At 46.6% G+C, this 16,641-nt stretch overlaps 1 protein-coding gene across 11 annotated transcripts in view; it reads left to right on the top strand.

The window, feature by feature from the left end:
• The window catches only part of SPOCD1 (SPOC domain containing 1), an 858,027-nt gene that overhangs the window by 596,821 nt on the left and 244,565 nt on the right, over positions 1-16,641 (top strand). For all 11 annotated transcript variants that reach the window (XM_078680658.1, XM_078680660.1, XM_078680665.1 and 8 more), the window contains 2 exons: positions 4,261-4,393; positions 5,860-5,995. In XM_078680658.1, the coding sequence (XP_078536784.1) occupies positions 4,261-4,393; positions 5,860-5,995 (269 nt within the window). The remainder of the gene's footprint in view (positions 1-4,260; positions 4,394-5,859; positions 5,996-16,641) is intronic.

Here is a 16,641-nt window from a genome sequence, read left to right as displayed (position 1 = left end):
ATGCTCCAGGGTTGGGGAGGCCTCCATGCTGCTGAGGTGTGTGACAGGGGGCATACTAGGAGTAGTAGTAATACAGTCCTCCCACCCCCAAACAGTTCTCCAATACAAGTTGGCTACCTACCTGGTAGGTGATGGTGAACAGTACAATGGCTGACACATGCTCCTGGGTAGGGGGCCTCCATGCTGCTGGGGTGTGTGACTGGGGGCATGCTGGCAGTTGTGATACAGGCCTCCCACCCCCAAACAGTCCTCCAATACAAGATGGCTACCTACCTGTGAGTCTGTTTGATAAACAGTGCAATGGCTGACACATGCTTCAGGGTGGGGGTGGGGGTGGGGGTCTCCATGCTGCTGGGGTGTGTGACAGGGGGCATGCTGGGAGTAGTAGTAATACAGAACTCCCACTCCCAAACAATCCTCCAATACAAGATAGCTACCTACCTGATAGGTGATGGTGAACAGTGCAATGGCTGACACATGCTCCAGAGTGGGGGAGGCCTCCATGCTGCTGAGGTGTGTGACAGGGGGCATGCTGGGAGTAGTAGTAATACAGTCCTCCCACCTCCAAACAGTCCTCCAATACAAGATGGCTACCTACCTGGTAGGTGATGATGAACAGTGCCATGGCTGACACATGCTCCTGGGTTGGGGGGGCCTCCGTGCTGCTGGGGTGTGTGACGGGGCATGCTGGACGTTTTGAGCTCCTTTAGAAAAAGGGTCGTATGGAGTGTTGACGAGATGAAGCGTACTTGCTGGGTCAGAAAATGCTGCTTCGATCCGTATGGACGTCGCGGACTGCATGTTCCAAATGCGATTCGTACGGATTAGTCCTATGGTCTTTCGTACAATTCGTACGGAGATCTGCTTTGGGTCCGAATCGTACTTCATCGTACGTACGGGGACATTTAAGGGTACGATTCGTACGGGAAATATGCTCTGTAGGGCTATTTGTAAGGGATTTTACCGAATCGGAATTGGCCCCTATATGTATTACTTATAATTGTAAACATTTTCTAATAATTTTAACTATGTTTTTTTTAATATATGTATTATTTACTTAATTTTACATTATTTTTTAAACATTAAAAAAACAATATATATATATTTTTTTTATAAATCTTTTTATTAGTTTTAAGACAGAAACAAAAAATAAAAGACATATCTGGTGTCATATAAACATACACAATAATAGGGTGAACAGGGACAATAGCAGGATATACGTGAAGCAACAGAGAAATCTCCGAGAGGCCCGCGCTAATGAATTCGAGACATGACTTGCAAAACTATAGTCGATAAACAGTTGAAATGCGGACTCTCGAGACCCTCCCACCCGTAAAAACCAGAACCTCAGAGTGTCATGACAACCAGATACTGGATTGTAAAAACAACATAAGACCAGGATATTTCGACAACATTACTAATAAAGGAAAAGACTAAAAAGAGATCGGAAAAAAAAAGGAAACCATATGAGCGATAACAAAAAGAAAATAAAAAACCCATCCCCCCACCCTGCACCCCTGCAACGGCTATCGCCTAACCCCCCACGCAGTGTGCCTTTCGCCCCAACTAACTATGTTCTAAAAGAAGAAAAGAGAGAGACTGTGGGGGAGGGCATTTCCATATAGGTTCCCGGTCCCCTCTCCCCCCGCCAGAAACCAGCCCCCCCTATGGTGAAAAGTCAATATTAGCAACAGTTACTTAAAAGAAAACAGGGGGTGCCGTGACACACCGCCCAACCTCCCGCGAGACAAACAGCCACAAACTCAATATCTTTTAGGGCAGTGACACCAATTACCGTCGACCATATTCAACCCTGGCCCTTCCGAGCCATTGTGGGAGTCCCTCCCAGCACTTCAGTAGGAGAATCAAAGTAAAGAATGAGTCTAAACAAATGTAATACAATACAATTCAAAATCAGCAAGTGGCCAAGAACTTCAGCAGCATAGGAACACTCCCTCACGGACAAATAGTCCCAATGTGGTTTACTCCAAAATAGCAGAGTCACTAAAGAGGGAGAGGATAAAACAGAAGTCCAAGGACAGTCACCCAAAGGATTCTCAGGGGAGGGGGCGAAAATCAGTTTTCCCAAAGTCAGCAACGGTGGTAAGTATGTCAATACGTTCAAAACACTGGGTTCGGGAGTTTCAAAGAGACCAATCAAGGGTTGCTGCTCCTCTTGTCGCACAGGGTCCTCGTCCGGTATCAAAGTGGTCGTAGTTGAAATCGCAGCGTGCGATAATACTGGAGATGTAGCAGGGTCCAGTTCCACGTACTCCATTGCCGATAATCTCGTCATCATTTTGTGGAGCAGGGCATCCACAAGTGAATGAAATGCCCCGATGGCTGACATTATGGTCTTTAGCGACGGCGCACTCTCTGTCCGATCCATTTCTCCACACTCAACAACGATCATGGTCACTGCCCCCGAGGAGCCGGCTTCCCTGGGGGGGAATAGATTGGAGCGGAACGGACGTCGTCGGAGGGGACTGACCAGATTCTGCGGCGACAATATGCAGCTCGTCTGCGTGGCCGAAGACCCCGACCCGCCGAACCCCGGTCGAGTCACACCGGGTCCACGGGCCAGGGACCTCCACTCCCAGCCACTGTCGTGCCACGTCACTCCTCCCTCAATGTTGGTCAGGCAAAATGAGCGCCATCGAGTTCAGGCAAAGAAAAACCCTCCACTACGGTAGACCGGACCCCGACTGGCTCCCAAGGCCGATGTTGTTCAACTACGACACGGGCAGGTCAAAACTCGAGGCCCCGGCTCTCCAGCTGGGTTAGGCCGCAAACTTCCACTCGACATATCTTCGTCACCCAAGCGAATTAAAACTTCAGAATTGCACCATCGGAGTGAGCAGCGGTTCACCCACACGGGGGTCGGGCGTTAAATCAGGATTATCAACAGGATCTTCTGGCAGGATACAGAGGTCGGCGGAGCCGAGAGTCTATGCGGCCATCTTGGTTGCTACCGTAGCTCCTCCCTGAACAATATTTTTAACAGCGATTTTTTTTCTCTCAATATTTTTGTACTTACCATCATGTTGAAAGGACTTCAATATTCTGGTCATCGATATTTTTGTGTTGATATTTTTGTACCTCAATATTCTGACTGTCGATATTCTGTCAGTGATTTGGGTCCGTATGGGGAAACACTGCCTCAAGCTGTTTTTTTGGGCAATCCAAAATGGAGTTTCCTACTTTTCAGTAGGCGTTTTACCCATAATGTCATTAATAGTTATAGGCCTAGTAGCAGGCATTGGTAATTGAGCCTGTCTAGCTTCAAGAGCCCTTGCAAAGGCATAGAGATTGTACGCAGACCATAATCAAATGGACATCGATATAGTCTTAACTAAATGGTTCAAAAGAGCACTCTGTTTATGCAGTTGTAAGTGTTGTGCTTTAGGATAAGGTGTATTGCCTGCTATGACTGGCCAGGACACCACATCATTACTGAGAGGACCCAATCTAACATTGTGTACTGTGCTTCGTAAGGTGCCTAGGACCAATTAGGATGTTCCTGGTGTGCTAAAGTAATTTCTGAATGATTCTGATTTCACTTGAGTTCTCTAATTTTTTGTGGGGTTCTTTGAAGGAATAACTTATGAAGTTATAAAAGTATTTGACGTTTTTCTCTTATTTTCACATGTTATTGTAAAGATTTATAAATCAATTTTATCAAAAAAGAAAAAATAGATATATTCATACAAAAAAAGAAAGAAAAATATATTTTGAATAATAAAGCACAATTTAAATGAAGGTCACTTTTTCTTGAAATTTTGTTTCTGTGTTGTATACTTGAAATTGTTAATAGAGTTATAACCAATCGGTAAACCAGACAGGTCTGACAAGAGGTTCTATATATTTTGTTATACCCTTGGTAGAAACCTGCAGAATGGCTCCTTAACCCCTTCCATGCTGATTACGGCCCCGGGCCGTCATGCACCACGGTGGGCGTGTGCTGATGACGGCTGGGGGCCGTCATGAACCCGCCCCCTCAATAAAAGTGACGCACAGGCGCAGAATCGTGCCCGCGCCAAAGGGGTTAAAAAAAAAGCGTATTCGGTCAAGCATTCCTGCCTCAAAGTATAATCCAGAACAGAGTCTAGGGACGGTTGGAGCTTTAAAACCTGTTTGCTTAAGGTAAGACTTATTTCCAGCAATTACTGTCATTGCTCTTGTGCTTCTTACTCTTACTTTAAGTATGTAAATACCAAACTGGAGTATATATAAAGGTATATACTCTTTTTTTGTTAATAGAGGCTGAACACCTTGATGTTTCTACATCAAAGCCCACCTCCAGAAAGAGTGCACAGGATGTGACAAGAAGGTGCCCAGCTGAAAATGCAGAGTTGATCTCAAATTCAGAGAAATATGTCCCTAGCAGTGACAGGTATGAAAATTATTATTATTATTTTTTTTAAGCAAACCCTCATCTCAGCTGATACAGATAGAGAGCAAGGATTAGATAATACTCAAGGAATTGGGATATATAAATGTACATAAGACTGCATGCAAAACAAGCCACACTGAAACAAATATGATAGCTAAAACCAATAATTACTTAGTAAGACTGGGGAAAGGTTAAATGGGCCAGTACATGGAGCAGAGAGTAGCTCTTTCCTCCCAGCATTACCAATTATACTACATTATTAATTCACTGGAAACGAAAAAGAAAAAAAGCTAATATTATTATACAGCTCTATAGACTGTACTTTGTGCAGTTTCTAAGAACTTTAGCAACTGTTACTATTTCCTAATTTAATGATACTCAGTCAACATTGGTAGGATGAAAGTTTCTTGTTGGGATTCTAACATGTGAACTTCAGGGTAATTTGGATGTCAGCAGCAAGCATTTAATTTGCCAAGCTATATTGTCAGCTCTGTAGAGTGCAATCATGTAGATCTCAGTGAACAGGCTTGTCCCTGCGGATAGGAAAATAAATGAAAGATGTGTTGATGAAGCAGAAAATTACAGGTGTGAACAGGGGTCTTCCTGTGCAGAGGATAGCAGTGGACAAGTGAGAGAAAAAAAGCAAGGTGTATGATAGGAATGTGCTGCATTTTTGGAGTGCTATGTAGAGAAGAACAGATTATCTCAGCTTACAGCTTCCTCTTTGAAGGGGTGGTTTAGAGAAACAGATTCTTGAAAGACATTCTTATTGGGGGGGCCTTACTACAGATATACCCCTCTTTATAACCTGAGGAGCTGGTGGGAGGATCTCCCAACTCTAGAACTCTGATCTTCATCAAAAATTACATGTACATCAGTATTCTATCACAGAGAAACATGCAATGCTGTAAGGTTTTCCTTACCTCCTAAAAGTGAGAGTTGTTAAGAATGAAAACACTAACACTATTTTGAAGTGCAGTTTGTAAAAAGGAGAGACTGTAGTTCTGCCAGTGCACAGGGAATATATTTCCAGCCAGTTAGTTAGGTGGAGACTTCTATAAGGTCCTAGACCATTTAATTTGGGATGTACGCAGCAATTAATCTACTGGTGCACTCCAAAACTAAATCTCCTTTTATCTTTAGACAATAGCTCTTCATTGCTTTTCGCTAAACAGTTGAATCAGCCACCTGTCCGTACAGAAGTTGTTGGAACAGAGAAGGCATTTCTCTCTGAACAATAATACAGTATGGATAGGTGATATAAGCAAAGCTTTTTAAAGGCTCCAGTGGCATCTACCCTAGGGGAAATATTTCTGAAGGCATCCCCAGACCTTGCTTTGAAACAAGGGTTAGTTGGAACACGTGGCGGTCTTTTCAGGATGCTAATACTGTAAAATATGTGCTCATTATTTATGTCTGCCACATACAGTGTAAAGTTATTTCTATAACAGTTCCTTCTTTTGTAGGATGATGGTGAGGAATCTGCTCCAGAAACCTATACAGGATAATGTGGTATGGAGCGGTTTCCTTAAAATGTTTTCATTGAAGAAATTTCACGCCAAAGCTTCCCATGTTTCTGGCTATGGCAGCAATCTCTGTCAGGTACTAGACTTACAAGTGGGTGTTTGGGGGAAGATCGGGGCTTTTGGAGCAACATATATTAGGATTCTCAAAGTTCTTAAGTACATGGGGCAGGTTGTGTCTGTTGAAGACAATCTGTGCATGTTGCCTACAAGTTTTATTCTGTGATTTTCTGTTACTCCCCCAGATAGTGCAAGCAATGGTTGATGAATATGTCTAAACTTGGATTTCTTCCCTTTAAAATATACCAGAGGGCCAGACTGAGTTTAGAAAAATCTTTCAACAATTCTCCTCCATGCGGGTAAGTGATGCTGGACGGCTGCATGGTGACTCCATACTGCTTCAGAAGTGACAGAGCAGAGTCACATCTAATCAACATCCCTGCCTATTGATGTCAGTTTGTTTCTTTATCCAGACCTCTCTCCCAACTTTATCTGTCTTCTGACGACTCCCAAAACCATTTTGCGATGTGCCAGGGAACAATGTCCCTATTACAAAAGATGTGGTTCAAGCTGTGGTGAGACCGCAGGAAGCAGATGTGAGTTACAGATCCAGATTAGGTTTTCCTGTGGTGCTTAGGCTGAGGCCAAGACTCTTAAATGCAACAAGTGTACCAACATTTATCCTATTTGTGACAGGAAAATAATCTCTGCAAATAATCTCTGAATCGGAGAACATAGGAAGAAGTCATGGTCGAAGCATTGTTTACAACAAGGGGTGGTGATGGACAGAGTCTCTGAATTAAGCAGAGTATTCTCACCCAGTCAAGAGATCAGGGCTAGATCCAACACCGTTTTTTAGCTCATTGCACCATCCCAGTTTCAGAACCTGGCTGTATGCAAATTAGTCTGTCCCTGGCCCAGTGCATCATGGGAACAGGGCAGACCAGACTACAAAAGCCAATTCTTACACTGGGAAGGAAACAAGCTTCCGGGGACCGGTTTCTGCCATTTCAGGCGTCTTCGGCCCGGCTTGCTTGAATCCTGATGGTGCAATGAGCAAGGGACTCACATCTGAGTATACCCTTCCACGCATAGGGTGGACAAAATTATTTACAACAAGGGGTGGTGATGGACAGAGTCTCTGAATTAAGCAGAGTATTCTCACCCAGTCAAGAGATCAGGGCTAGATCCAACACCGTTTTTTAGCTCATTGCACCATCCCAGTTTCAGAACCTGGCTGTATGCAAATTAGTCTGTCCCTGGCCCAGTGCATCATGGGAACAGGGCAGACCAGACTACAAAAGCCAATTCTTACACTGGGAAGGAAACAAGCTTCCGGGGACCGGTTTCTGCCATTTCAGGCGTCTTCGGCCCGGCTTGCTTGAATCCTGATGGTGCAATGAGCAAGGGACTCACATCTGAGTATACCCTTCCACGCATAGGGTGGACAAAATTATTTACAACAAGGGGTGGTGATGGACAGAGTCTCTGAATTAAGCAGAGTATTCTCACCCAGTCAAGAGATCAGGGCTAGATCCAACACCGTTTTTTAGCTCATTGCACCATCCCAGTTTCAGAACCTGGCTGTATGCAAATTAGTCTGTCCCTGGCCCAGTGCATCATGGGAACAGGGCAGACCAGACTACAAAAGCCAATTCTTACACTGGGAAGGAAACAAGCTTCCGGGGACCGGTTTCTGCCATTTCAGGCGTCTTCGGCCCGGCTTGCTTGAATCCTGATGGTGCAATGAGCAAGGGACTCACATCTGAGTATACCCTTCCACGCATAGGGTGGACAAAATTATTTACAACAAGGGGTGGTGATGGACAGAGTCTCTGAATTAAGCAGAGTATTCTCACCCAGTCAAGAGATCAGGGCTAGATCCAACACCGTTTTTTAGCTCATTGCACCATCCCAGTTTCAGAACCTGGCTGTATGCAAATTAGTCTGTCCCTGGCCCAGTGCATCATGGGAACAGGGCAGACCAGACTACAAAAGCCAATTCTTACACTGGGAAGGAAACAAGCTTCCGGGGACCGGTTTCTGCCATTTCAGGCGTCTTCGGCCCGGCTTGCTTGAATCCTGATGGTGCAATGAGCAAGGGACTCACATCTGAGTATACCCTTCCACGCATAGGGTGGACAAAATTATTTACAACAAGGGGTGGTGATGGACAGAGTCTCTGAATTAAGCAGAGTATTCTCACCCAGTCAAGAGATCAGGGCTAGATCCAACACCGTTTTTTAGCTCATTGCACCATCCCAGTTTCAGAACCTGGCTGTATGCAAATTAGTCTGTCCCTGGCCCAGTGCATCATGGGAACAGGGCAGACCAGACTACAAAAGCCAATTCTTACACTGGGAAGGAAACAAGCTTCCGGGGACCGGTTTCTGCCATTTCAGGCGTCTTCGGCCCGGCTTGCTTGAATCCTGATGGTGCAATGAGCAAGGGACTCACATCTGAGTATACCCTTCCACGCATAGGGTGGACAAAATTATTTACAACAAGGGGTGGTGATGGACAGAGTCTCTGAATTAAGCAGAGTATTCTCACCCAGTCAAGAGATCAGGGCTAGATCCAACACCGTTTTTTAGCTCATTGCACCATCCCAGTTTCAGAACCTGGCTGTATGCAAATTAGTCTGTCCCTGGCCCAGTGCATCATGGGAACAGGGCAGACCAGACTACAAAAGCCAATTCTTACACTGGGAAGGAAACAAGCTTCCGGGGACCGGTTTCTGCCATTTCAGGCGTCTTCGGCCCGGCTTGCTTGAATCCTGATGGTGCAATGAGCAAGGGACTCACATCTGAGTATACCCTTCCACGCATAGGGTGGACAAAATTATTTACAACAAGGGGTGGTGATGGACAGAGTCTCTGAATTAAGCAGAGTATTCTCACCCAGTCAAGAGATCAGGGCTAGATCCAACACCGTTTTTTAGCTCATTGCACCATCCCAGTTTCAGAACCTGGCTGTATGCAAATTAGTCTGTCCCTGGCCCAGTGCATCATGGGAACAGGGCAGACCAGACTACAAAAGCCAATTCTTACACTGGGAAGGAAACAAGCTTCCGGGGACCGGTTTCTGCCATTTCAGGCGTCTTCGGCCCGGCTTGCTTGAATCCTGATGGTGCAATGAGCAAGGGACTCACATCTGAGTATACCCTTCCACGCATAGGGTGGACAAAATTATTTACAACAAGGGGTGGTGATGGACAGAGTCTCTGAATTAAGCAGAGTATTCTCACCCAGTCAAGAGATCAGGGCTAGATCCAACACCGTTTTTTAGCTCATTGCACCATCCCAGTTTCAGAACCTGGCTGTATGCAAATTAGTCTGTCCCTGGCCCAGTGCATCATGGGAACAGGGCAGACCAGACTACAAAAGCCAATTCTTACACTGGGAAGGAAACAAGCTTCCGGGGACCGGTTTCTGCCATTTCAGGCGTCTTCGGCCCGGCTTGCTTGAATCCTGATGGTGCAATGAGCAAGGGACTCACATCTGAGTATACCCTTCCACGCATAGGGTGGACAAAATTATTTACAACAAGGGGTGGTGATGGACAGAGTCTCTGAATTAAGCAGAGTATTCTCACCCAGTCAAGAGATCAGGGCTAGATCCAACACCGTTTTTTAGCTCATTGCACCATCCCAGTTTCAGAACCTGGCTGTATGCAAATTAGTCTGTCCCTGGCCCAGTGCATCATGGGAACAGGGCAGACCAGACTACAAAAGCCAATTCTTACACTGGGAAGGAAACAAGCTTCCGGGGACCGGTTTCTGCCATTTCAGGCGTCTTCGGCCCGGCTTGCTTGAATCCTGATGGTGCAATGAGCAAGGGACTCACATCTGAGTATACCCTTCCACGCATAGGGTGGACAAAATTATTTACAACAAGGGGTGGTGATGGACAGAGTCTCTGAATTAAGCAGAGTATTCTCACCCAGTCAAAGTCGAAGCATTGGCCCCACATACAGTTTAGTTCACAAGCCTATATCACATTCCTGATTCAAGTGCTGCTCCTGCGAAAAGACACTTTCCGCTTGAAGTCTTCCAGTTAGTAAAAGTTAAAATCTAGGCACAAACATAAGCATAAGTAGGATTCAACCCTATCTTGCAATTGTAAGTCTAGTGAGAAGCTGCAAGTGTGCCATGTTAAAGATTGCACTCCCCAGATGTCTCCTGGGTCCACACTAATCCCCCAATTGGTTTCAGTGCGCCCTAAGATTCTGGGTCATGGTCGACCAGGCAGCAAATAGCTGCCTTCATAGAAGCCATGCTGTAAATTTTTGGTGTGAATGTGGCTACTTCTGGTGCACCTTTGAGGCTTCAGGAGCTGCAGGGGATCTCGAGTCGGACTTCTGGTGACAGGAAATCCCCTCCAACAGAGCCATTTGCCTCCTTGAACTTATTTCTGGGCTCATAATGACTCTGGTATGGACTTGTACTCCTTGTACTCCTTCACCAATCCCCATACGTATTTGTTCCATATCAATGCTAACTCTGCTGGCGCCTGTCAGTAATCTTATGTCAACGTTAGTATCAAATCCCTAACTGGCACTGGTCACAAAATCTCAAAACTGCAACCAGTAGTCATGCAACCAGGTTCAAATTCTAGACCTCTGCCTTGATGTGACTGTCAGCAGAGTATTCACACTCTTTTTGGCTCCAATTCAGACCTAGTGCAGGACACCAGAGTCCACCAGCACACTGATGATAATGAGGAAGGGTACCAATTGCTGCCTTCTTATTATATTGATGATGCATTATATTTTGACTTTCAAAATGCCTGGGTGCCGACACACATTTCCTGAAATGGAGCTCCACTCTTCACTTTATTTATTTATTTATTTATTTATTTATTTATTTGTGCATCTTGTACCGCGCAAACTAAAACCCGAAGGTGTCAAGGCGCCTAACAAAGGAATCAGAAAAGCATGGCATAACTACTCATACGCTTGTACAAAAAGGCGTGTTTTAAGGGCAGCTCTGAAGGTTTGAAGAGAGGGGAGGGACCTAAGCTCAAGTGGGAGGTCGTTCCACCATTTAGGAGCCAGAAGGGAGAAGGCCTTACCACCCCATCTGGCTTTCCGGATGCGAGGGACGTGGAGAAGAAGGTGATTGGAAGAGCGGAGAATCCTACCGGGATTGTAGTAAGTCAGGATGGGTCTGATGCGTGTAGGGCTACTTTTGGTCAAGGCCTTATAGACCATACACATGGACTTAAAAACAATCCGCTCCTTTATCGGAAGCCAGTGAAGCTGCTTCCTGGCCAGAGAGGCCGAAGAGCGTCGGGGGAGATCGAGGACAAATCTGGCTGCCGCATTCTGGACTACCTGCAAGCGCTGCAGCTGACTCTTATTCAGTCCAGCATACAACGCATTGCAGTAGTCCAGACGGGAATCCAGTAGTGCGACAGCAATTTGCCTTCTTGCCTGCAAGGAAAGGTAGTTCCTGATTTTCCTGAGCACGTGGATTATGCCCCAACAGGTAGATACCGTCCGGTTAACCTGAAGGCGCATATCAAGAATAGGGTCAATCATCACCCCGAGATTTTTAGCCGAGGAGGTAGGTTTGGGACAAGAACCCAACGAGTCAGGCCACCACTCCAGGGACCAGATGTCTTCCCTTCCGCCGAACACCATCACCTCGGTCTTCTCCCCATTCAATTTCAGTGAGTTGTAAATCATCCACTGGCCGACGGCCTCCATGCAAGATCTAAATCTGGAGGCCGTCAGTCCAGTTGACTGGGAGAGAGACACGAGGATCTGGGTGTCATCCGCGTAGGAAACTACCTCCATCCCAAAAGATCTAATAAGTCTGGCAAGGGGGGTCACATAGATGTTAAAAAGGGTGGGACTAAGCGCCGACCCTTGAGGAACCCCATAGTGCACAGACAGGGATGGAGATAGAAATTTGCCCAGCATAACCCTCTGCTCTCTGAGGTCGAGAAAAGAGGAGAGCAGCCTCAGGGCTGCCCCCCGGACCCCAATCTCACCCAGTCGGGATGTTAAGACACGGGGAGATAGGGTATCGAAGGCAGCCGTGAGGTCGAGGAGAATCAGGAGGGATGTCCGACCCTCGTCCACACTCATACGGATGGAATCGAGCACCAGGGTGAGGGCGGACTCGGTGCTATGTTCCCTCCTGAAACCATGCTGGGAAGGATCTAGGCAGCCCGAATTCTCCACAAAAGCTGTTAGATGCTCATTTAGATGGAACTCAAGCATCTTTGCCGGGGCCGGAAGCAGTGAGACGGGGCGAAAGTTTTTTAATGCCCCAGGATCTAGGGAGGGTTTCTTAAGAAGCGGTTTTACCACAGCATTTTTCCACTGCTGTGGAAAGACACCCTCCCTCATAGCTCCATTCATGATCTCAAGTAATGGAGGCAGAAGAGATCCTCTACACTGCTTCATGATCTTAAGAGGGCAAGCATCTAGCGGAGACCCTGACTTGGTTTTATCAAGCAGCGTATCGAGAACTTGTAGGGAGAGTGGAGGAAAAGATTCCAGATAACCCGCCAAGGGGAGCTCCACCGAGGGGGCATCCGGGCTCACAATAGCCGGAGGCTCAGCCGTGGAAAGCCTCTGTGACTCCAGGGAAGTGTAAATGTCCGATATTTTGGACTGGAAGAAGAGAGCTATGTCGTTGCAGAGCTCCTGAGATGGAATAACAGGATCGGGGACCTGAAGAGATGTAAGAGAGTCCACGATCCTGAAGAGCTCTTTGGGAGATGAAAGGGAGGAGGTCAGGGCCACAAAGTGATCTTGTTTGGCCCCAATGACTTCCAGCTTATATCTTTTAAGCAGGGATTTATGGGCTTCCCTGTCTTTGAAATCCCAACTTGCATGCCAACGACGCTCCTGTCTCCTTACTTCCTGTCTAAGGAGTCTAAGTTGTTCAGAGAACCAAGGGGCTGATGGTCTTTTCCTGGCTGAATAGCAGGACCGAGCCGGCGCCAATTCGTCCAGGGCCTCCATAAGAATATTATTAAAATGTGGCACTGCCAAGGAGGGATCCATCTCCGAAATGGAGGACAGACTAGGAATCCACGGGTCAAATGAGTGTTCCCCGATGTTTTTAAAATTCCTACGTACCTCAAAGGTACTCGGAACTTTCCTAATAGTTTTTTGGCCAGGGAAGGCTACATTAAAAGGAACGGCCAGGTGGTCTGACCAGGAGAGGGGGAATGGGTCCGTTACTGACAATCTCTGGTCGTTAGAGAAAATCCCATCGAGCGTATGACCAGCTCGGTGGGTAGGTCCTTTCACCAGTTGAGTGAATCCACAAGCTGACAGAGCTTCCAACAACGTGGAGGTATCATGGGATTCTGATAGCTCTAAGTGAAAGTTAAAATCCCCTAGAATCGTTAGATTCTCCTGGCCAAAGTAGGGCTCCAGGAACTGAAGCAGTTTTAGGCTAAAATCTGCTCTGGGACCGGGCGGACGATAGACCAAAATCCCGTTGAATAGAGAGATATTAGGGTCATGTAGTGAAAAATGCAGCACCTGGACGGCATCCTTGGGTTCAGATAGAGGCATAGTACGGCATTGAAAGCTGTCTCTATGCAGGATGGCTAATCCCCCACCGGCCCGGCCTATTCTATCCAGCCGAGTCAGGCAATATCCATCTGGGACTGCTTCAATAAGATCTGGCCCCAATGAATCTTTGGCCCACGTTTCCGTAATAAAAACCCAAGTCGGGTTCTTCTCCAACACAAGCTCCTTAAAAACGATATTGTTTTTAGTGAGTGAGCGCGCATTAAGGAGCAAACAGTTGACAATCAGTTCACATGGAGGTACTGGCGAACAAGGCTCCCGAGAGGGGACAGGAGACAAAGGGTTCGCGCCGGCCTGGTCTAACTGAAAGCACCCGCACCCCTTGAACGCGGGGAGGTCTTCAGGAGTGATTCTGTGGAAGCATGGTGCAGGGATAGGACGAAGGCGTAAAATGTCCTGTAAAGAATATTTCAAAACACCATGCCCCACTAGGTCCGACCTATAGGTCCAGCCGTCCAGCCCGTCCTCAGCGCGGACGGGCGCAGACGGGCTGGACTCTGGCGTGACTCCGGCGTAGCTACGGCGAACACGCTGCGCGCACACGCTGCGCGCCATAGATACTGATATATATAGGGCTCTAGCCAGTCCACCTGACTGCTAGAGCGCAGGTCGCTGCAGACTAACCTTGTCCCTATCAAAGATGGCGCCCACCGATGACTCGGCGCGAGGGTCCGGCCCGCTAAACAGCGGTGAGGGAGACAGTTTAGATGCAGCAATGCGGTAAGAAGGGTAAAAACAGGGGCTAACTATGTGCAAAGTAAAATTAAACAAATAAAAACGGGTCTAATTAAAAATACGAGCAGCGCGAGTACAAGCGCAGATAAGCGCAACCAGCAAGAGGGAGAGCTCCTGACTCTGTCCCTTAAGTAGTGAGAGCCCACGAGCTGCCTCTAGCCAGTCCACCTGACTGCTAGAGCGCAGGTCGCTGCAGACTAACCTTGTCCCTATCAAAGATGGCGCCCACCGATGACTCGGCCCGAGGGTCCGGCCCGCTAAACAGCGGTGAGGGAGACAGTTTAGATGCAGCAATGCGGTAAGAAGGGTAAAAACAGGGGATAACTATGTGCAAAGTAAAATTAAACAAATAAAAACGGGTCTAATTAAAAATACGAGCAGCGCGAGTACAAGCGCAGATAAGCGCGACCAGCAAGAGGGAGAGCTCCTGACTCTCTCCCTTAAGTAGTGAGAGCCCACGAGCTGCCTCTAGCCAGTCCACCTGACTGCTAGAGTGCAGGTCGCTGCAGACTAACCTTGTCCCTATCAAAGATGGCGCCCACCGATGACTCGGCGCGAGGGTCCGGCCCGCTAAACAGCGGTGAGGGAGACAGTTTAGATGCAGCAGTGCGGTAAGAAGGGTAAAAACAGGGGATAACTATGTGCAAAGTAAAATTAAACAAATAAAAACGGGTCTAATTAAAAATACGAGCAGCGCGAGTACAAGTGCAGATAAGCGCGACCAGCAAGAGGGAGAGCTCCTGACTTGGGTCTTCAGTAGAGGAAAGTGCTTTGTGGTGGTGTTCTGGGGATGAAACTCAAGACGTGTGGTTCTGCCTCGTAAGATCCTCACTGATAGTCATAAAAATAGAATATTTCTGTGTATTTGTGGGGACCCTGAAACACTTTCTCTTCATATTAATAAAGTCAATCTTTAGAAGGAGATAGGCACCTCAATGTCCATACATTGGTGGTCTCTCAATTAATAGCAAGACAGGCCTACTTTTACTTCATTTTTCTGAACTATAAAATGGCATTCTTGAATAGCATAGAACCACATTGCAGCACCTGACTGAAGGCAGTGTGATAAAACCCTAAATAACCTATTACCTACATACCATAGGATAAAAATTATGGAAAAGGTGTCTGTCAGGCTAAAAGTGCAAAAGCTGCAAAGAAAAATACACTGTTACTCTTAGGAGCCCGCAGTTTATCCAGTATTGGGTTATCTTTCATAGATTCACATGCCTGAATCATTCCCTGTCGTCTAAGTGGGAGCCCCACGGTACATATAATCAACATATAATAAAGCAGTAAATACTAACTTCCATGGGCTATCATGGAGGTATCCATGTATTCAATAGCCTATCAATATCAACTTAAACTACAACCAATCCGCACCCAGCACCCTCTAGAACCTTCCCAAGAGAGGCTGAATCCCTCGGATTTTCACCGCAGGTTGTGTGTAAAGGAGTCTCCCTGAGCTCTGCACAGTTTTTTCTTCAACTTTCTCAGATAAGTCTTCTTTCTATTTATAGAAAAATGTCTGATAAAAGAGGATTATATAGAGCTTTTAAATCCTGTGGAAAGAAGAGAGTACACGTGGATGATGCGCACAAGCATTGCATCTATTGCTTCTATCCCAACCATGAGGCAAACAGTGTAAGATTTGCCGCATTTTTTCCACAAAAACCCTTAAGGACCAGGAGGGTAGACTTTTGTTGTGGCTGAAGAGGAAGCAGGGAGCTTCATCAGATGAGAGCGACACATCCTCTAAGACTTCTAAGAGGCCCAGGTTGCCTGAAGGTCAGCCTGAAGAGAACAGGAAACATTCAAAACTTTCTCACCTGACCAAAAAATCTCTTTCAAAGGAGAAACATTCTAAGGTCTCCTTAGAGTTAAGTTACCCTCATTCTTCAAGGACATCTAAGGAAAAACAGGAATCTTCCAGTCATTCCAGCCAAATAAGTAAGTCATAAGTCCTCATCAGCGTCAAGATCACCGCCGACGCCTACTACTTCGTCTATACCGACGACGACAGCTCTACCGTTGTCGAGACCGTCGACGGCGCTGACTAGTTCAACAGTGAGTATTAAAAGTTCGATACCGTCGATATTACCTCTATCGACGACGACTCCGTCAACGAAAACACCACAGCTGACAAAGATTTCTTCATTGACACCACCGTCGATGAAGACACCACGGTCGACAAAAATTCCATTGTCGACGAGACTGTCGACGAAAACTACAGCGTCGGAAAAAGTTCTGTCTGCATCGTCAGTGGTAACTCCTCCATCTACGACAATACCACTGTCGACGACGACTCCGCCGACAACAATAATTCCACCGTTGACGGCCTCGACAATGACTCCAATTTCATCTACGGGCCAGTTGACTCCGTTTATGCAGCCTGCACAGCATCAATTTCAGACACCAAAGATTTCTTCACTGCCT

The sequence above is a fragment of the Lissotriton helveticus genome, chromosome 3_1 (genome assembly GCF_964261635.1).
Source record: "Lissotriton helveticus chromosome 3_1, aLisHel1.1, whole genome shotgun sequence".
NCBI lineage: Eukaryota > Metazoa > Chordata > Amphibia > Caudata > Salamandridae > Lissotriton > Lissotriton helveticus.
The sequence above is the reverse complement of the archived record's forward strand: the minus strand, read 5'-3'. Positions and strand labels throughout refer to the sequence as shown.